Source organism: Molossus molossus, unplaced genomic scaffold, assembly GCF_014108415.1.
Source record: "Molossus molossus isolate mMolMol1 unplaced genomic scaffold, mMolMol1.p scaffold_m16_p_12, whole genome shotgun sequence".
Classification (NCBI taxonomy): Eukaryota; Metazoa; Chordata; class Mammalia; order Chiroptera; family Molossidae; genus Molossus; species Molossus molossus.
In genome coordinates this window covers 55,309,462-55,329,826 of record NW_023425347.1, presented here as the reverse complement: position 1 = coordinate 55,329,826, position 20,365 = coordinate 55,309,462, and the positions used below count along the sequence as shown (strand labels likewise).

Below are 20,365 nucleotides of genomic sequence, written 5' to 3'. Positions count from 1 at the left end.
CAATATATCCTGCATACGGTGGGCATTTTGAAAATGCCTGTTCTCTAACTCCACTTTTCAGAAACCTCTGGTGGCTCCCCTTTACCTCTAAGATAAGGTGGAGGCCTTTCAACTTTATCTTCTGTACCTCATTCTCTTCCTTGAGCCCTCCGATCTCCACCCCCAGGGAATCACTTCCATTTCTTCAAATCACTAGTCACTGTCACGCGTCTGTACTTTCATTCATGTTATTGTTTCATCCTAGGCTGCAATTCCTACCTTCTCTGACTTGTAAAACATTGTTCGTTCCTGGGGGCCCAACTTCTTTGCCACCTTCCCTGACTCTTAGAGGTAAGAATTCCTTGTCTATTGTAGCTTGGTGGGTTGACCAGGAGGCAGACTCACAGATGGGACTGGCAGCCAGTGGGGACAGGGAGGGAAGTGGGACTGAGCACTGGGAGAAGCAGGCTGACATCCAGGCTCAAGGAGTTCTCAGCCACCCCTAGCGGAGCCTGGAGGCCGTGATGGCCCCTTGGAGCTGTGTTGGCCCAGCCAGAACTCTTGTTTATTACTTTACGCTATGGCTCATTCTTATAGAATTTTATTTTTTTATATTGGACATCTACTTGACCCTCTGCTCCAGTTAATTTATTTTTTTGTGTGCCTACTCTTTAATCCAGTGCCTTGCCCGTAGCAGATACACAATAAATTCTTGGATGGATGGATGGATGGATGGATGGATGGATGAATTGATCAATCAAACAAACGGATTTCCTTTGTAGTTTTGTTACCTTGTTTTTATAATGGGATAACCAAGACTTTTGAAAGACCTCAGTGAGGAAAGAAATGTGTATGTGACTTGTTGGAAGGTAGTACTAGTTTCCTTAGCTTGGCAGCAGATCGGCATTCATAAATGTCTCCAGTGTACAGAGTGACCCAGACGCTGCAGGTGAGCAATATTATTCACATGGAACTAACTCTGCTGAGTCCAAACATACACTGTACACAAGAAAGTCAACCCGTTGCTTCTCAGGACCTCATAACCCATTTTATATTCTTGTCTTATTCTTACCGTAGATACCAAAGAACGTATCCACTCTATCTTATAGATGAGCAACAAGCCCAGATGAGTTAACCGATTTGTCTGAAGTCAGACAACAAATTATTGCTGTCACCATGACTAAACACTGTGTCCTGAGTCCCAGTTCAGTGGCCTCCCTACAGTAGTCTGCTTCAGATGAAGAGATCTATCTCCATCGCTGCATTCTGCCTATCGATACCTCAAACCCTTTATGTCTAAAGCCAAACTTATCATCTTCTCTCTTCCTACCCAGACCTCCTCCTCTCATATGTCAGTTGAGAGCAGCTTCATTTTACTTTTCACTTAAACTTGAGACCCAGAATCAACCCCGACTCCTCCTCCACTCCCTCAGGTGACAGGTGTATGGTAGCATAGTGTGTGGCAGACACAAGGTGATGAAGGCAGAGCCCTACCCTCAGAGCCCACAACCAAGTGGTGTATATGTGTGTGCTGGGAGAGGGGGTGGGGGGAATCAGCAGACAAGTACAGTTACAATAGAGGGCTAAGTGCTGTCGTGATGGGGATAAGCCCTGGCACTTGCCCCAGAGGGTGAGGTTGGGCTGTGTCTTCAAAGACAATAGGACTTATCCAGGCGACGTGTGTGGCAAGCACCTTTCCCATTTCAGAATCTGTGAAAAGTGCAGACAGCAGGTATCACTGGGTGAGAGGGAGTAAGGAACAGAAAATAAGATAGCGCTAAGCCAGATTTTAATGGGCCTTTTGTACATCAGTCTGAAGAGTTTATTTGGGGGTTCGGTTCGGTTTTTGTTTTGACTTGTTTTTCACTTGAAGTCAACCAGCTGACACACTTCAAGCCCGGGAGGCAAGAGAGCTTGGTGGGGAGTGGATGGAAGTGTAGTTAGCCTGGAAGAAGGAGAAAACAGGGTAGACTATTGAAGGTCACCACGGGGAGGGGGCTGTGGCAGAAGCGCAATGGCCAGGTGAGGACTGAATGGGATGGAAGCAGTAGAGGGTCAGTGGACACCACTCTCCTGAGTGGCCCGGATGAGAACAGGAGAAAGTCCCTATAAACTGAGGGAGGGTTTTATTGTTATCGCTGTTGCTAATAGTTTTTAAAGTTAGGAACACTTGAAAATGTTTGTATGCTGAAGACAGATAGTATAGTCTCTCTGAGGAAACAGGACAATGATGTTTAATGTCTTGGTCCAGTTGTCCCAAACCTGAGTGATCAGAGTCACCTGGAGTGCTTTGTCAGAAACACCTATTTTTTGGCCCACCGCCCAGACCAGGTGAAGCAGGATGTTGGCTTGGTAAAGTAGCTTTCAGAGCTGATTGTGATGATCAGCCAGGCTTGAGGACTCCATCCCTGCTATTCTCTCTCCTTCTGTGTGTGTGTGAAGATCACCTGGGCCTTTGGGTCCTCTAGCAGACCACTCCCGGAAAGGAAGAGGACAGAGCAATAGATCCTACACTGACTTTGGATAGCCGCAGAGTTGACTCTGGATTCTGAGCCCATGTCTAGGCTGTCTCAGCTGAATCAAGGCCAGAATGGACTGGTTATTTTGCATAATAGAATTAGCCTGGAACAGACATGACAAGCTTAGAACAGAACCAGAGAATTAAGAATGTCCTTTCCTTAGTCTTATACAGTGAGATAGGTGGTCAGCACTCACTAATATCATTTTGGCAGCGGGCTTCAGCCAATATATTCCGTGTGATGGAAGAATCACTGTACTAGATACTCTGGGTCCATTGAGCTCAGAACTCGAGTCACTTTCCCTTCTGGGTCAGAATATCCTTAACTATATAACGGGAACAGTATCTCTTTAGTGAACCTCCACATTCTGGCTCTTGCTAGCTGCCTGAATAATAGGAATCATAGGACTGTTGTAAGAATTAACTGAGATGATGCATAGGCAAGACCTAGTCAACTGCTTGGTGCATGGTTAAATGCTTGATATGTTTACCTCTTCTGGAGCAGCATAAACAATACCTTTGTGTCTGTGAAATATAGCCTCTCCTGAAAACTTGATAAAGCGATACTCGGTGTGTGAGCGAGGAGTGGGAATTGGAAGGATGCGATAGGGTCTGATGCCAGAAATTTTGTTAGGAGTCATCAGAATGTTAATTTATTTTATTTCCCTCCACACGATGGCTGTTACACAGAATATTACTGAAAGGTGCTATGTAATTTCTGGTCTGTTGGGGAAGTAGGAGTGTTTTCGTATGTCTGCAACTGTGTGTATTTAGGACCGCTGTCGTATTTTGTATTTGGTAAGCTGTGGGAGGTAGATAGCTCTGGGTGTTTTGCTTGGTGGTGTTGGGCTGGACATCCGAAAGCCAGGGTTTCTTGAGGTGGGAGGCAACAAGCCTTCTATTACAGAGCATTTTCTTTTTGTCCCTACCCCCTGGTGGGCAAAATTGTTGAGAAAAACAAAAGTCACAGCCCAACTACAAGCGGTTTGTAATCCATCTCTTTCTCGCCAGCCTGGTGATTTAGCATTAAAGAGGGCAGGCAAGAGTTTGAGATCATTGTTGGTTTGAGTTTTACTGAAGAGGTCGGTGAGTTTAGAACAAGTCAGATGTCGATGGTGAAATTGGAAGGAAGATACCTGGGGCCGTGGAGTGTGGGGGTCATGTGTTAGGACAACCCGCAGGTAGGTTGTTAGTACACTGTGGGCAGATCTGGAGACTCAGTAGGTGGAGCTGTTAAGAACACCTGAAAAGGGGAAAGGCACAGCTGTTAGCCGCTTTTCTGATAACAGTTTGTGTGTTACAGTTGAAGAGAAATAAGCCAGTGGGTATTACAGAATTGCTTGTCTTTGCTTAGAATTAGCATGGGAACTGTACGAGAGAAAAATAGTCAGTTTGTTGAAGGCTATAGAGAGGGGGTTGGAAGGGGGACAGTCTGCCTTAAAGAATAAGCTGCCATCAGAGAGTTTTTCATTCTTTGAATGCCCATGTTAAGTTTCTCCATCAATCTCATCTGAGTGTTTCTTGGTACTGTTTGGACATCGTGTATGGTCTTGGGTCACTATTAGTTCCGCGTAGTGCTGACCTACAGCTCCTACGTCAATAGGAAGTAAAGGCGCTCTTTTTTTTTTTTTTGCATAAACTTGATTAAATCTAGTTGTAAATCTGTGTACTTCCCTCCTATTAGCCTCCAGTCTTTGCCCTCTTACTACTTTTCTCTTTTGGTTTCTAAAGAGGGTCTTTGGGAACACCTTGTCCAAACTGGGGGAAGCAGGTGAAGAGCCAGCCGTGACCACGATCGCTCAGCAAAGGCTGGCTGAGCGCTTCCTGAAAACCAGGCAGGTGCCGGGAGGCTGGAAACGTGAGCGGCCCTGGCCTGGCTCCCGCCTTCGTGGAGCTCACCGCTCCTCTGCGCGACAGACTTGACTCAAACAGCGTCAAAAATAAATACGATGAACACTACCCATTTTTGCAATGGAGGAAAACACTAGATGCTCTGAGAGAGGATAAAGGTTGAGGGAAAGTCTCTAAGAGAATGTGAAAAGAATTATTCCAGACCTAAGGATCACCTTGTGCCAAGAGCTGGTCACATTTGCAAAACTGAAGGAACTAGCTCTTGATGTGTACAGTGTAGCGAGTTGAAAAGGGGGACTTGGCGGCTGGAGTGGGAAGGGCCGGATGGTATGGTGTAGGGCCTTACTGAGTTTGGATTTAGTACTAGGGGTGGTATAGTGGGAAACCTTTGAAGGGTTTAAAGCAAATCCATGGTGGGATTTGATTTCCATTTTAGAAAGATGCCTTTACATGCCATATGGAAAGTAAATTTCAGGTCAGAGGGCTTGCCAGTCTTAGAGATGGCACTTCAACCTGTGGCTTTTTATTCCCAGTTCATTCTGATTTATCAGGTCTTCCTTCTAGTTCTTTTTTTTTATCCTCACCCGAGGACATTTTTCCATTTTTTGTTCAGATAGAGCGGGAGGGAGAGAGAGGAAGGGAGAGAGAGAGAAACATCGATGCGAAAGGACACATCGAGTGGCTGCCACCCGCACGACCAACCAGGACCGGGAACAAACTGCAACCGAGGTACGTGCCCTTAGCGGGAACCGAACCCGGGTCTCTCTGTACCGCAGGCCGACGCTCCAACCGCTGAGCCAAACCGGCCAGGGCTTCCTTCTAGTTCTTAAGTACCAACCTGAATTAAATTGAAAGTGCAGAATAGCATTGGGCCTGCGTCCAAATGGCTTACTTAGGCTTGCACCGCAAAAGAAAAAGACGCCTACAAAATAATTGAGAGGTCTCAGCTATATAGTTTTCCAATTCAATAAAAACTCCTTCTACTATCTAAAATGTGATCTCCATTAGATGTCTCTCAGAGTCATGAGTGCTGTGATCACTGTTGACTCTGCCTCCTAAGCTGTGGCTTGTGTCTGTGCCCCTTTCCAGCTACGCCAGCCTGTGGGGTCAGGAGTGAACCCCATGACATCGGACTACCCAGCTGGTGTGTGCCATTTTTAACAATTCAGCAGTTTTTCCTCACAAGATTAAATGCTACTTTAGCCTTATGTTTCGTTTCAATTGTGAAATCCTTCCTTCTTGCAGTGTCTCCTTAATTGTATGTATTTACGTTGTATATTTACAAACAAATGCAACCGATTATTTTGATTGAGAAATAACAACATGTTTACATACATTTATTCTGCCTCTCAAAAAATACTCAGTGTGCTTTTGATCTGATTATTGCTAACTCATCTCAGCATGTATTTATCGACATATAGAAGCACTATAGCATTCTGGAAACAGCAAGGGCTTTGGACAGACATGCCTAGATCAAGTCATCACCCTGCCCTGGTGGCTTTGAGCAGAATCTGCATCTATAAAAGGGGTATGACAAACCCAGAGCAATTTTGAAAACAGGAATACCATGTATAAAACTGGTTTATGTCATGCTTAATACATTTTTACTATTTTCACATCAGCTTTACGGAGGTATCATTGACATCCAATAAACTTCCATGTTTGCACCATACAGAGGGTACATTTTGACATATATGAGCTTATGAAATCTTCAAACGAGCATACTTTTTAGCCGTCCAGTCACCTGTCTGTCCTATACCTGTTGTTTTGGTGGTGGTGTTGGGAGAAGGGAATGTTTATCATTTTAAAACGTATTAAGAATGATCATTGCTCTGCATTGACTTAGTCACAACATTTCGTTTATTTTAATTGGATTTGCCAGTAGAGAGAAGTAAGATTTTAGAATCCATCAAGCACCAGTATCAGAAACGGCCGAGGCAGTGCCAGGCAGCCCCTGTGCAGCCTGGTTCTGCAGGTAGCAGGTAGCACCTTGCAGCTCTCGACGAGTGGGTGCCTAGATGTAGGAAGAACGGGGGTGGGTGGGGGACTCTGCCCAGGGGTGCAGAGATGACTCAGATAGAGACCTCACCCTCGAGGATCTTAGAATCCAGGGTGGAGAAAAGTTACCCGAACAGTAATAGTACTAACTAGAAGGTGGGAAGAGGTAAGATACTAGAGGCATGCAGAGGGCACGGTGACTTCCGTCTTGGGAATAAGCTTCAGGGAAAGCACCGTTTAGCGCCTCCTTCACGGTGTCTGTCTGAGGTGGGTGTGCAGAGCAGCTCTGACAGATACAGGACCTGGCCATGGACACACAGCCTAACGCTGTGCATCATGAGCTGACTGCTGGGCATTTGCCCAGCTTTTTCCTGGACGGTGTCCAGCATTTCTGAAGACAGAGTGAGTGTGCAGGACCCCAGCCCAAGTTTTCCAGTGACCAGAACACCTCACTGACTCATACGAATGGAGAAGCCCTCTCTGGGGTGCCTGCATGGATAATAGGGCTCTCATTCACCTCACATCTAGGTCAGTGAGGGGCCCTCCTGGGGTGCACACCACAATGATAGATTGCTTCTGGGCTCTGGGGTCCTCATTACCATCATATCCATCATCTTCTGCTAGTACCGAATAATGGATGAAATTTAATCAGATGCCAAAGGAGTTCTCAGCGGGAGGATTTAAGGAACCTTGCCTGATACTTAAGCTCGCGTGCTGCAATGATTATAGGGAACCAGGATGACGTTTGTGGTGAGACTAAATGTATCATGCCCTGTACGAATTGTGATTTATTTTTAAAACATTCTTGCTCTCAATGGCTCCCCTTTTAATAGTCTCATTGTAGCCTGTTTATTGTTACAGATGTTATTTTTAAATGAGGTCATTGAGCTTTCCTTTACTTCCAAAGGCAATGTTTGCCTTTTTACTGCTGGGTTGGCAGGGCTGCCTGGAGAACTGTGCTAATATGAGATCAAGGCTGAGGCTCAGACCCCCAGGAGATGAGGCGGAGGAAAGACCTCTTCCATGTTCACACACACTCACATCTGCCACCATCTCAGGAGACAGCGTGGTCGCCTGAGTCCAGGTGATGACCTTAAGAATGTCTCCCGGCAGAGTGGAGAATGGATGGTATTGTGGTCACACACTGGATCGACTCCTTTCTTGTCCACTAAAACCTCACGCGGGTCAAAAACCTGTTTCCTTTTCTGCAACTTGGGATGATCACTCTTTTCTCCCAGGATTTGTGTGAGAGTAAAATGTGTTACAGCCCCTTGGTGTGCATCGGGCAGGGTCACTGCTGAAGGGTAACACACCTTGGCAAATCAGGCTTGCCACTGATGTTTGTAAGTCAGCTTTGATTGGCACACACCCACGTCCATTCACGGTGTCCTTGGCTGCTTTCACACCACAGTGGCAGAGTGGACAGAGAGCATGTGATTTGCAAAGCCAGAATCATTGGTAATCTGGCCCTTCACAGAAGTTTGCTGACCCCTGGCCTGACCAAAGGATGGCCATGAGGCATTCAGAGCTTTATATGCGGTTTTCCCAAAGGTATCTCACGCTTTTCTTTCTTTTTGGCTTTTTTTAGACTCCTCGACTCTGTTGAATTGCTCCATTTCCATGTATGTAATTCTTTTGGTATATTGGTTATTACAGTAGGGTTTGATTTTTGGACATCTTCGTAGAGTTTGAAGCATGAAACACAGTAGCCCACACGTAGTAAGTGTATAATACGTAACTGAGTTGGTGTGGAACAGAGCGAAAGGGCATCAGGGAAGGAAGAGAACTCGGATTCCAGGGAGAGCAGGTAGAAAAGACTTCATGAGGTTTGGGGACAAGATTGCACACCGTGAGGTGGCTGTCACTCCCGCTGCAGATCAGTACTGCATGATATAAAGAAGACAGGAACCTGGAGACCCAGGCTTGGATTCCAACTCGACTATTTACTGATGAAGCCTTAGACAAATCGCTTAAGCTCTCGGCATGTATTTTCTCAACGCCAAAGCAGAGAATAATGACTGCAGGGTTGTTGTATGGAATAAATGAGATGACACAAAGGAAAGCCTCTCTCCAGTGCTGGCATGTTGGACTCATTCCATGAGCTATCATTGAATGATACGGTTCTGGCCTTTCAAGTACCATCTGTGCTGTTTCCCTCATTATGAAGTAAGCAAGGTCAAGGTCATACATCTCGTCCCTCTGGAGACTAGGCCTATTAACATCACTGTTTTCCACAGTCAGAGAATGTACCCCAAGCCAGTAAGTGTACGCTGGCCCAACAGGGACCAGCCCAGTGAGGGGAGGGATGCGTACAAATAAATGAATCCTTCATGCTGGAAAAAATAATCCAGGACAAAGAGTGTCACCACTCAATGTTAAGATTAATAGCTTCACTCGACTGAAACGTTCATTACATTTTCTAATGTGGGGTATTTTTTCAAGGGACAGAAAGCGAATGTTTAGCAGAAAATTTACAGCCTTATATCTAGTGGGATTTCTTCGTACTACAAGCAGTTTATGCAAAACAGATGCCTGCGGAGTGGCGCCCGCGCACCTGTGGATGCGGCGGTTATATTTCATGTCCCCCTCCTCCAGTTCTTGCAGACAACCTGAAATCCAACCCTGGAATTAAGTGGCAGTATTTCAGTTCGGAGGAGGGAATTTTCACTGTTTTCCCAGCGCACAAGTTCCGGTGCAAGGGCAGCTACGAGCATCGCAGTAGGTATGTTGACTTCCTCGCTAAAGTGTTAATTACTGCCTGCGAGCGATCGGTGTGAGACGCGCAGGGCCCTGCCCCTCGGCTGTGGCTCGAGAAACTCGCACTTGTTCCGCAGTGAGTCCGCCTTCGAACATCGGGTGGATGTGGAGATGCTAGGGAAGGGCAAACGGTAAAGCGGCAGCGCTTTTCTAGAACCGTCTAACAAGCCAAATAAAATAAGACAATGACTAAAGACATTAAATGGCTTGATGTGCCCAAGCTGTTCTGAGCCTCGGGCACCTTTGGGAGGGTGTACGTGGTCGTTCCTTCTCCGCAGTACAGCCCCGGACGACCCGCTAGCATGTCTCAGACCAGAGGTCGTGATGCTCAGGTGTCCTTTCCCTGACACTGTGCCTGGCCGTCCTCTTGAAATGTGCACTCAGTCTCAGCCCCTCAAAGTGTGGAAGTTGTCTAGAAAACAGTGGGTGAAACATCCATCATTAATGCGGAGGTGACTTGAGGTTCTACCACTTAGCCAGGAGGGCAGTGACGTAGAGACCATTTTTACAGTAAGTCTCGTCAGTGTAGAGAGCCCCTTAGGCAGAGATCCTCGCCTCGGGACTCCCCACGGTTTCCCCTTTGCACCGTCAGATGTTTGACGCCCGAACCTCTGCAGTGGGTGCAAGACGCCCACTTCTCAGAGGCAAAGTGAACCATCACTTAAGCGTCTCTCCGCCTAATTTTCATTTGCTTCTCAGAAGAGAAATTTGATGGCATGCTGCTTTTAACGACTCACGGGGGGGGGGGGGGGGGGGGGTAGTAGTCCCAAAGCACAAGCAGGACCTTGTCCCAAAGCAACATTCACCTACACTGGGAAGGTTTCATGCATCTCAACTGTAAAGATGTTACTATTTATATATCCCACCCAAGCAGGTTTTGCCAACTTGTTGTGACAGTGTGAACACATATTCTGCTTATTATTGATGTGAGTTGAGTTGGAAAGAAGAAGGTGTGTCCTTTAAAAAAAAAAAAAAATCTATTCACCTAGCTTGGAGGACCTAAAAGGTTCGACATTGAACATGGTTGTCAGTGTCGGGATGGTTGGATTTTCTTCTTTTCTGTTCCCGCTGTCATTTCTGTAGCCACATCTCCGGATTCTTTCATCCCGTTCCCCTCCTGGCTCAGTGATATCGACTAGTGGCCCATTAATACTAATGCAGGACTTGGGCTTGAGACCAGTTGGTGTCAAGTTGGCCAGAGGTGGAGGATTTGGGCTACTTTGCCTATATTTTTAAATCTGTGCCTGAGCTTTTTGTGACTCAACTGGCATCTAACGTTTCCCAGGGGAAAAAAAAAAAATCTAGTGTTTTAGGGGTGTCAATAAAGGAGAGTGTTCTCTTGAGGCTGATTTGCTTTCCTAAGCTCCCCCTAATTTGTTCCAGCTTTAAAACTGTGAATAGAGACTCATTAAACCTCTTCTCACAGCCCTTCCTGTGCCGCACACTGGCCACAGGCTGCTTTGATGGGGGGCACTTCTCCTTTGGAACGGCACCCCCTCCCCCTTTCTTCATGTTGGCAAACAAAAACCTGGCGAGAAGAGTGGCTATCACGGGCTTGGACAAATTCGATGGCACGGTTTTAAATGCTTCGATAAGGGGCCTTTTGGTGGCTGACCTGTGTGAATTGCTTCAGCTCTGAAAGGAAAGGGCCCTCTTAGCAGTAGCCTTTGTCTTGGGGGAGAGAAACCAAACCTGCTATTCAGAGCCGCTCAGCATGCTCACAGATTATAGGCTGCCCGGGTTTTCGCACAGTCCCGCTCTGTGTGTGCCGGGGAGGACCCGGCCCTGGCGAGCAGACCTCTCTCTCCCTCTGATGCTGTCTCACAGTTTACAGGGGCCGCCTGTCCCACTTCCTGTAGCAGGATGTTGGGTAATGGGCAGCATCCCCACCAGCAGCTGAGAGGGTTGACTTCTGCGGAAAAGCCAGCCTTCCAAAGGATTTGCTGCTTAAAACTGTCTCCCAGTTGCTTTAATCTCTGGAAGACACACGTTACCAATTCCTGGCCTGCAGACACACACCGTGGTCTTGAGGTATTGTTGTCAGTGCCCCAGAGTAGTTCCTCCTTCTGTGCTGCTCTCCACTCTCATGCCATCTGGGAGAACACAGAGACACCAGCATGCCCGCACATCTGTTCACAGCTGTGTTGGGGGAGGCCTTGCACTGACCCCAGGACTGACCGGAGAACTTCTCCTCCTAGGCCCATCTACGTCTCTACAGTCCGGCCGCAGTCAAAGCACATAGTAGTGATCCTGGACCACGGGGCTTCCGTCACCGACACCCAGCTTCAGATCGCCAAGGATGCTGCCCAGGTCATCCTCAGCGCCATCGACGAACACGATAAGGTGACCGTTATCCCAGTGGCCCGCAAAGCATTGGATCTGCCTTGAAAACCTTTTTAAAAGCACTTTGTGTTTTATGATTGGTGTATAATTTCGTTGTTGTTGTTAATCCTTACCCGAGGATATTTTTTCTTTGATTTTTAGGTAGAGTGGAAGAGAAGGAGGGAGAGAGAGAGAAAGAAATATTGATGTGAGAGAGACACATCAATTGGCTGCCTCCTGCATGACCCCAGCTGGGGCCGGGAATCAAACCTGCAACACCCAGGTACACACCCATGACTGGGAATCAAACCTGAGACCCTTAGGTCTGTGGGTCGATACTCTAACTGCTGAACCAAACCAGCCAAGGCTATGATATATATTTTTAAATCCATCTTTAAAATGATTTTGGGAAGGGAGAGTGATTTAGTTTTCACTCCAGTATTTGAGAAAGCAACTGCCAACTCTGATTCCCAATCTCTTTTAAAACTACCCCACCCAGCCGAGGCCACACTTCCTCTATGCCTCCTGTTCAGACTTCTAATTAGCTGCGACTTTCACGCTGGAAGTTACAAGGAGCAAAAGGGCGAGGGCCTGGGTGTTGGTGGTGGCTGACTTGGTTTGAAGATTGCTGGGAGGGGAGGCTGCTGGAGGTTCACGAATCTCTAGGGCGCCTCAGAGACGGGTGTGTTTGCAGCTAATGCTAATCTATGGCCAGGGCACAATTTGTCCCTTCATCATTTTGACTTTTCCAGCTCCTAAGATTTTAGTCACTAATGTAGTTGTTTAATCTTTTTTATCTTCTTTATTGATTTTAGAGAGAAACAGAAAGGGGAGGGGAGGTAGAAACATCAATGAGAGAGAACATCAATTGACCACCTCCTGCATACCCCTCACTGGGGATCAGGCCCACAACCTGGGCATGTGCCCTGACCGGGAATCAAACCGGTGACATCTTGGTGCATGGGTTGAGGCTCAACCACTGAGCCACACCGGCCGGGCACTAATGTAGTTGATTAAAAGACATGCCCCATATCTTTACCCTCACCCCACCTCCAGTTGGAAAAATCAAGATTTTTAGTACTTTCTGAGACTTTTCTCTGTATGCAATACTTTTTTAAAAATGTTGTATGTGAACACCATACTGCTGACTTCATCTTGGAACAAAAACAAACTCTAGGGTTCCTCCCTCTTACCAATCCTTAACTAATCCTTTTCAAACTTGATAGATGTGTGCCTCCAGGCATTTATTTTTTAACCTCTCAGAAATTTGTTTGCCTACTCCCTCCTTGGACTCTTCTGGAATTAAAAATAAAACAGAAACAAACGAAAACCCACCTTTCCATGGTAGGATAATGAGTTTCCTCTTTCTTTCTCCCAGATCTCTGTGTTGACTGTGGCAGACACGGTCAGGACCTGCTCCCTTGACCAGTGCTATAAGACGTTCCTGTCTCCAGCCACCAGTGAGACAAAGCGGAAAATGTCCACCTTCGTTAGCAGCGTCAAGTCTCTGGACAGTCCCACCCAACACTCCGTGGGGTTTCAAAAGGCCTTTCAGCTGATTCGAAGCACAAACAATAACACGAAGTTCCAAGCGAGTACGTGTGTTTTCTCAGAGGACTGATAAACTGGCGGATAACGGGCGGTCATAGGAATATGCTATAAATGGATCACACAACCATGTCTAGAGAGATTTTTTTTTTTTTTTAATCGACTTTGGATAACATGTTCCTGTGTTGTCATAATGGTCATCTAATGCTAGAACCTTACTAGATTATTTCTCCTCCAATTCAACGTACTCAGTCTGCACAATTTCTTCACTCCTAGAGCCTCTTTCTGCCCCTTTATTAAGAACATATCCCATTTACTTCCCAGGGGAATATCCAGATTCTTTTTTATGCTAATTGTCAACCTTGCCTCATTGCCTTGTGCACGTGTGCCATAAACGGGCCGAGGGGTTCTTGCCTTGATCCTCCACCCTCCAACCAGCTGTCATTTAGATGAGCATGGCCCTTCAAATGTACAAAGGCACTCTGATTTAATTTTCATGTACTAAAGGAAATCTGGACTTGGGATGTAAGCTAAAGGAAAGGATTTTTGAAATAAGACACGTGCCTTGAAACTACTAAAAGGAATCTATGTCATTTTCGCTTTTGTACTTGAAAATCTATTTGTAGGGTTTTTTTTTTTTTATGAATATATACTTGAGATACATTTAAAGAATATATTTTTAAGCTCTTCCTTGTGTCTGCATTAAAACTAAGACAGCATTGGTAAATGCCTGGCACATGAAGGAAGCCACTATAATTTTATAGTTAACGATGGTAGATGGCATATTAGTTTTGTGTTTTAATTTTTTTCTCCTTTATTGATTTTAGAGAGTAAGGGAGAGGGAGAGAGAGAAATATTGATGGAGAGAACATCGATTGGCCGCCTCCTGCATGCCCCCCACTGGGGATCCGGCCCACAACCTGGGCATTTGTCCCGATCGGGAATTGAACCGGCAAACTCTTTTTTTGTGTGTGGTACGTGCCCCTAGCAGGAACCGAACCCAGGACTCTCTGGTCCGCAGGCCGATGCTCAACCGCTGAGCCAAACTGGCCAGGGCGAACCGGCGAACTCTTGGTGCATGGGTCGACGCTCAACCACTGAGCCACACCAGCTGGACTGTGTTTCTGTATATTATTATCTCATAGTTTATTATTATTAGCTCACAGTTTCCATGGGTCAGGAGTCCAGGTACCGTTTAGCTGGGTTCTCTGCTTAGGATTGCACATGGCTGCAGTCCAGCTATCAGCCAGGTGTGTGGTCTCCTCCGAGGTTTGGAGTCCTCTTCCAAGCTCAACTGTTGACATAATTTCCTCGCAACTGTAAAATACATGTCCACTTGCTTCTTCAAGGGGACATCTCCTCTTCAACCCTTGACTTCAGGGAAGGCTTGAAAGGTCTTTTCATCTAATGAAACCCTCCCTCCCTTTTTATTTAATCAGATTGCTCTCCCTTGTGATTGACTTATTAGAGGCCTTAATTACATCTGCAAAATTGCTCCATCACCTTTGCCATAGCCTGTTAGTTAGAAGCAAATTACTGGTCAGACCCACTCTCAAGAGGCAAGGGGGTTATGCAAGGCTTTCTGTCATCGGGGGTCATCTTAGAATTCTGCCAACCAGCCTTGAGAAGGGCCAGCTATTCACGACCAATATTGCAGGCTGGCTGAGTGTGTGTCAAGTTTCCCATGATTCAGAGAGGCCAGTGGACGAGGCAGTTATTCAGGAGGACTGGCTAGCTGGTGGATGCCATTTACCTGTAGGTGCCGTCTTCCGGCTGCCATCTACCTGTCAGCATTCTCAGTAGAAGTGTTCTTTCCACTTGATTCTTCAGCCGCCAAGCCAGCGTTCAAGTCCAGTTTTGAATATTGCACTCCTTAAATAATGGGGAAACATGTCAGCCTGGCTGTGACCAGGCGGTGAGCGTGACTCTAGGAAGCCCGAGGTGAGGTGACGAGGACTGTTTGCGGAGCACACTTAGCTCGAGAGCATGTGCTCCATCAGGAGGGCAGCTGCCCTGCAACTCAGCCTGGGTCACCAGCCAGAAAACCTGCCCGGTGTCGCCAGATCTTCTGTTTCAAGAGAAGCTAGAAATCTGGATTTTTATGTGAAATGCCTTGATTTTCAAACGTTGACATTTGTTCCAGCTTTAAAACTGAGCAGAGACCTCGGTAACCTCTCCTGACAAGTTTTCCTGCACTGCGCTTAAGCAGAAGGTTGCTTTGCTGGGAAGCATTGGACCCCCTGTTCTTGGACCCCCCGGTTTTGGGTTTCGACCAATGTGGTTTCAAATTCCTACTCTGAAATTTTTCTAACCTATGTGAACTTGTGTAAATTATTTGATCTCTCCAGGCCTGGCTTCCTCATCACACCCTGGGGGTGATAATAAGTTCCAGGATTCCATCATAAATATTAAATAAATGTAGCTGTGGTGATTATGATACTCAGTTTCCTACGAGACTTCCAGCGAACCGAGAGCAGATGCCCCAGACATCCTACATTGACCTCAAGCCCAAATACGGCCAAGGACCACTACTGACCTTGGCTGTAACAGTGATGGTCTGTGCCCTCCTCTTAGGAGCCTGCACGACACATTGCTCCTGTTCATTCCACCTCCTCTGTACCTGGGACTGTTTGAAGGTCATGGGGTGGGTTTATTCTAATGAGTCTGACCTACCCTGGAGGATTGTTGTGTGTGTGAAAGCAAAGAATCTGTCCCCCATTCGTAGCCATATGAATAGAAGCTACGTGTCATAAGTTATTGTAGCTTTGCTCCAGTCAGAAGAATCTAAAATTTTTATCCAGTGCTGGCTCTTTTTCAGACTTATGGTAGATCTGTGACTGATACTATCAGTACATTTGGGTGGTTACTGAGGTCATTGGCGGGTGGGTCACTTTATAGCAGAAGGGATAATGTGGTTAGGAGTGGTGGTCGGCTGGCAGGGGCAGCGTCCAAAGTTGAATTGCTCTTTCCTTCTGGATATTGACCCTAAGACGTGCAGGTGGCTTACACAGGGGCTCGCCAAATGGAGAGTCTACCATTGCATTTTCTTCTGGGTGTAGGCTGTGTCCTTGCTCTGCCCGAGTCCCTATAATTACTCAGCCCTAACATTACTAATCACAGGGTTTGAAGTTCCTCTAACGGAGTGACTAGAGGGAATATCCTAATAAGTAAAAAAAAAAATAATCAGATCAAATTCGGCAGGTCTAGTATCTAAGAATAGAAAAATAATTTTGATTGAGGATAGGGAAGGAATGGGGTCAGGGACGAGGCGGAGACAGTGAGGTTGTTTATAAAATGGATATTTATTGCGAGGAAGGAAAGAAAACACACTGGCTGCTAAAGCAACCCAGGGGCTGCAGGCCTTCCCAGATACGGGCCTGTGCCCTAAAACCGGCTCCTAGTGACAGCATATTCGATCCTAATGCTAAATACAGAACTCAGTTTTACAGGTGTGTCCACGAATTTATCCCACATGGCACCTGTGCCACGGTGCGGCAGGTTGTCTCCTGCTGCTTAGAACAGCCTCGTGGTGTGTCTGTACCCCCCACCCCCTGCTCTCTTTCTGTAGTGTGAGACTTTAAGTGAGGTCTTCACAGGTGTGTGTTTCCAACACTGGGAAATAGCGTCACCTAGTTTAAGGCAGGGATGTCACAGTCCAGGTGCAGTGCTCACTGCAGCCCGTGGGATGAACAGCAGCGAGGTGCGGTGCAGCTGCGAAGGGAGTGCACAGACCCTCACGGTCCGTAGGGTGACTTCTCAGTCTACCCATTGGCTCTCCTCGGAGGGTAGTTTCAGTCTTGGCATAGGGGCGACTTCACACCGATCTGAGAGCTTAGTTTTTGTGTCTGTAGATGATAGTTTTTGTGGGTGTGACAGTTTCTTTCTCTCGTCTCTTGCCCTCTAGTTGCTGTTGCCCCTTTGCTTCCACTCGTTAGCAGGCTAGCCTGTCGGCGTCACAGCACCAGAAGTACGAGCCGTCATGCCCATGCTGTGGACGGTGCTGTACTGTAGGCGTGGAGAGGTTAAGAATCTGCCCCCGTCCCCCGGACACAGCTTGTGGGTGGCAGAGCTCCCGTGTCCATGTTGGGTGGCTCTCTTGCGCTGATGAGTTTTAAAAACAAATATGTTCTTGGAGCTACTGAGTGTAGGGGGATTGAACCGTACGTGTCTCAAGAGCCCCTGGAAGAACCACCATTTTTAAAGCCCCCCACCCCCACCCCCATGTATGCTCTTGGTGAAGACCTGGAGTCACCGAGGAAAAGATTAAATCAGGTTCTGAATTATGATTTTCAGAAGGCAGGAGAGGTTTCCATTTGGGATGGTCTCAACCAGGGGTGCCTAAAGGAGATCTTTGATCTGGTAAATGGATTAGGAGCAGCCTCCTCCCTGACAGCGGACAAGGGAGGCCTCGCTGCCCACAAAGGGCAGGATGGACAGGAAGCAGCAGCAGGGAGACGGCAGCCCTGGCATCGAACCGGAAGACTTAGAAACGGTGGGCCGGGCGGGTCCCTGGGGCGGGACCGTCCAGGGGCAGTGATGGAGAAACCTGCTGCCTTGAGCCAGAATCCAATGCAGCATTTTGTGTGTTTTTGTTTAGATACAGACATGGTCATAATTTACCTGTCAGCTGGCATCACATCAAAGGACTCCTCAGAAGAAGATAAAAAGGCAACTCTCCGGATCATCAATGAAGAAAATAGCTTTCTAAACAACTCCGTAATGATTCTCACCTATGCCCTCATGAACGGTAGGTAGCGTTTCGAGATTTTTCTTGCAGATGAAAGTTTGCTCTAAGTGTATGCTGCTTTCAGAAAAATAAGAAAGAACCATCACGGTGTGCTTTGATGCAGGGCGCGAGCCAAGGGGCAACTAGGCCGCTTTCTTCCCCGGCCTGTCTGTCTCTACCTGCCGGTGGTATTCAGGGCATGTTAGAATGTCCTTCTCTTCATCCCTCTCTCCAGCCAGCAGCTCGCTTCTGAACCTTCTCCAGCTACGTGGTCTTGCAGAGGATTCTGTACGACTCCCTCTTTATCAGTTCTCCTTCATATTCTGGGATTTTGTTACTGCGTGGAGGCTACTACGTTCTTTCATTGATTTTTGCAGCAGGAAGTCGAGGTCCTGACCTAGATTCGCCTGCGAGACTGTGCATAGCACATTTCCTCGCGGCCTCGCCCTAACGCCTCTTCGGTACTTGCTCCTCCTCGGCTCCCCTAGCCGTGTAATGGAAATAAGTGTCTGCTTGGCAGGCTTGTTGTGAAGACGAGCCCCGATGCAAACGCCCGGGGCAGTACCTGGCCCTTGCAAGATGCTCATTCAGGTGGATTTATTTATTTATTTTTAGTTTTGCTGTTAAATCAGACATTATATGAAAGTGTTTAGTCAAGTGGTAAATCCGAGGAAATAATATCTTTCCTTCTACTCTCCAACCGATCGTCCACTCTGACTTCAGCTCAGTGTCCCAGCTTCTCTGCTGTGTGTCTCTCCCTACCTGCTGGTACATCACTCTTCTCCCACAGCATGTTCTTCCGCAGGCCCCTGGGTCTCTGGTCAAGGTGGCATTTGCTCTTGTTTTTAAAAGTTCACGTCTTTTGTTTTTTATTCTCACCCAAGGCATTTTTTTTCTTTCCATTTTTTATTCAGATAGAGCGGGAGGGGGAGAGGGGGAGAGAGAGAGACACATCGACGGGAAAGGGACACATCAAGTGGCTGCCACCCGCACAACCAACCAGGGTCGGGGACAAGCTGCAACCGAGGTATGTGCCCTTAGCGGGAACTGAACCTGGGTCTCTCTGGACCGCAGGCCAATGCTCTAACTGCTGAGCCAAACCGGCCAGGGCAAGAGTTCACATCTTGACCCAGCAGCCCTTCCTACCTATGTCCTGGTAGTTCTCCTGTCCACTTCAGAGTCCCGTGTAGAACCATGTGGCTTTAGGGACAATGGTTCCTAAATGCAGTGCCTGTGGTTCAGACCCTCTTAGGTGGGGTCCAGAAATAGGAGTTTTGGCCAGCAGGATTATCTCCCAGGTACTCTGTGGACTACACATGGAAGAACACAAGGCATGTGGTCTGGAGGTTCCTTGTTCCAGCCTCCATTTATTAGCCATGTGGCAAGCTCTGCCATCTCTTGAGGCCTCAGTTTTATCTGTAAAATGAAAATGATAAAATATACTTAGGGTTGCCATGATAACAAGTAAACCAGCTATGATGCGCTGAAAGTTCCTGACACAGTACCTGGTAAATAACCAGTCCTCAAAGCCAACTGGAGGAGGAATGGAAGACTGCGCGACTTCCTGTCTCGGTGCAGCTCAGAGGCAGACGGGCTCCTCTCCCGCAGCTGTTCCCGTGTGCTGTGCATGCTGCTGCACGCGTGGTGCCTGCAGTGACATGCTCCCATCTGTGATGCCTCCTCTTTCCACTTTTCACAAGACTGCGAGCTGCTTGGACTGAGCCATGTTTTCTTTGTGTTCTGAGCACAGCGGAGGTGGGCAGTGCTGGCCTGTTTTCTCCTGGGACACCTACCTTTCATTGTTGTCCCTGGGTTTCAGTTGCTCTCTTTCCATGTGGTTTAGCAGCTTTCACTCTTAAGAGGACGGAATGGGTAGAGAAGAAGAAGGGAGGAAGGGAAGACAAGGCAAAGGAAGGTAGATAAGGAAAGGAAGATAAAATTTATTGAGCCTACAAGGTAACGTAGTGCACTGAGGTTTCTTTGGTTTTGTTTTGTTTTTTAATTTTGTTTATTGATTTTGAGAGAGATTGATTTGTTCCATTTATTTATACATTTATTAGTTGATTCTTGTATGTGCCCTGCCTGGGGATCAAACCCACAACTTTGGCGTATGGGGATGACGCTCTAACCAACTGAACTACCTGGCCAGGACAGTGCCCTGAGATGCTAGAGCTACATCACACAATGTCCCTGTTCTCAGGAAGCGTATAGCCTAATAAGAAAGACAGACAGACCAGGCAGATAAGTTCAGCGCAATGGTACAGAAGTGAGGAAACGTAAATGAAGTGATCACTTCCTTTCCATTAGATTTGAAGGTCTGCTCAGGGGGATACGGAGTAAAGGAGTTTCATGGCTATGACCTATCTCCTTTCTGGGCCTAGATCTTCCCACCAGAGTATTTTATGCACCTGCTGTGCCCCTGATAGTTTTATTCTTTAAAACCTCTGGTTACTTTCCTCTAACCATCCCTGTCTCCCTTTAGTGTAGCCGGACACACAGGCTCACTGCCGCTTTCTCCAAACGCCGCTCTGAGCCCTGCTCCCTGCACTGACTTTCTCAGCCAGGCTTCACGTGCGGAAGCAGAGCCGCGCTGAGAACTCGGGTGTAGCAGACTTCTCATCAGGATTACTGTGTACAGGATTGTGGGGAAAGTAGAGAAGAGTTCA

At 47.1% G+C, this 20,365-nt stretch overlaps 1 protein-coding gene across 1 annotated transcript in view; it reads left to right on the top strand.

Moving 5' to 3' along the window:
* The window catches only part of CACHD1 (cache domain containing 1), a 216,680-nt gene that overhangs the window by 150,932 nt on the left and 45,383 nt on the right, over nucleotides 1-20,365 (top strand). Inside the window, exons 5-8 of the mRNA XM_036257370.1 lie at nucleotides 8,942-9,068; nucleotides 11,302-11,446; nucleotides 12,804-13,020; nucleotides 17,571-17,720. Coding sequence (XP_036113263.1) covers nucleotides 8,942-9,068; nucleotides 11,302-11,446; nucleotides 12,804-13,020; nucleotides 17,571-17,720 — 639 coding nt within the window. The remainder of the gene's footprint in view (nucleotides 1-8,941; nucleotides 9,069-11,301; nucleotides 11,447-12,803; nucleotides 13,021-17,570; nucleotides 17,721-20,365) is intronic.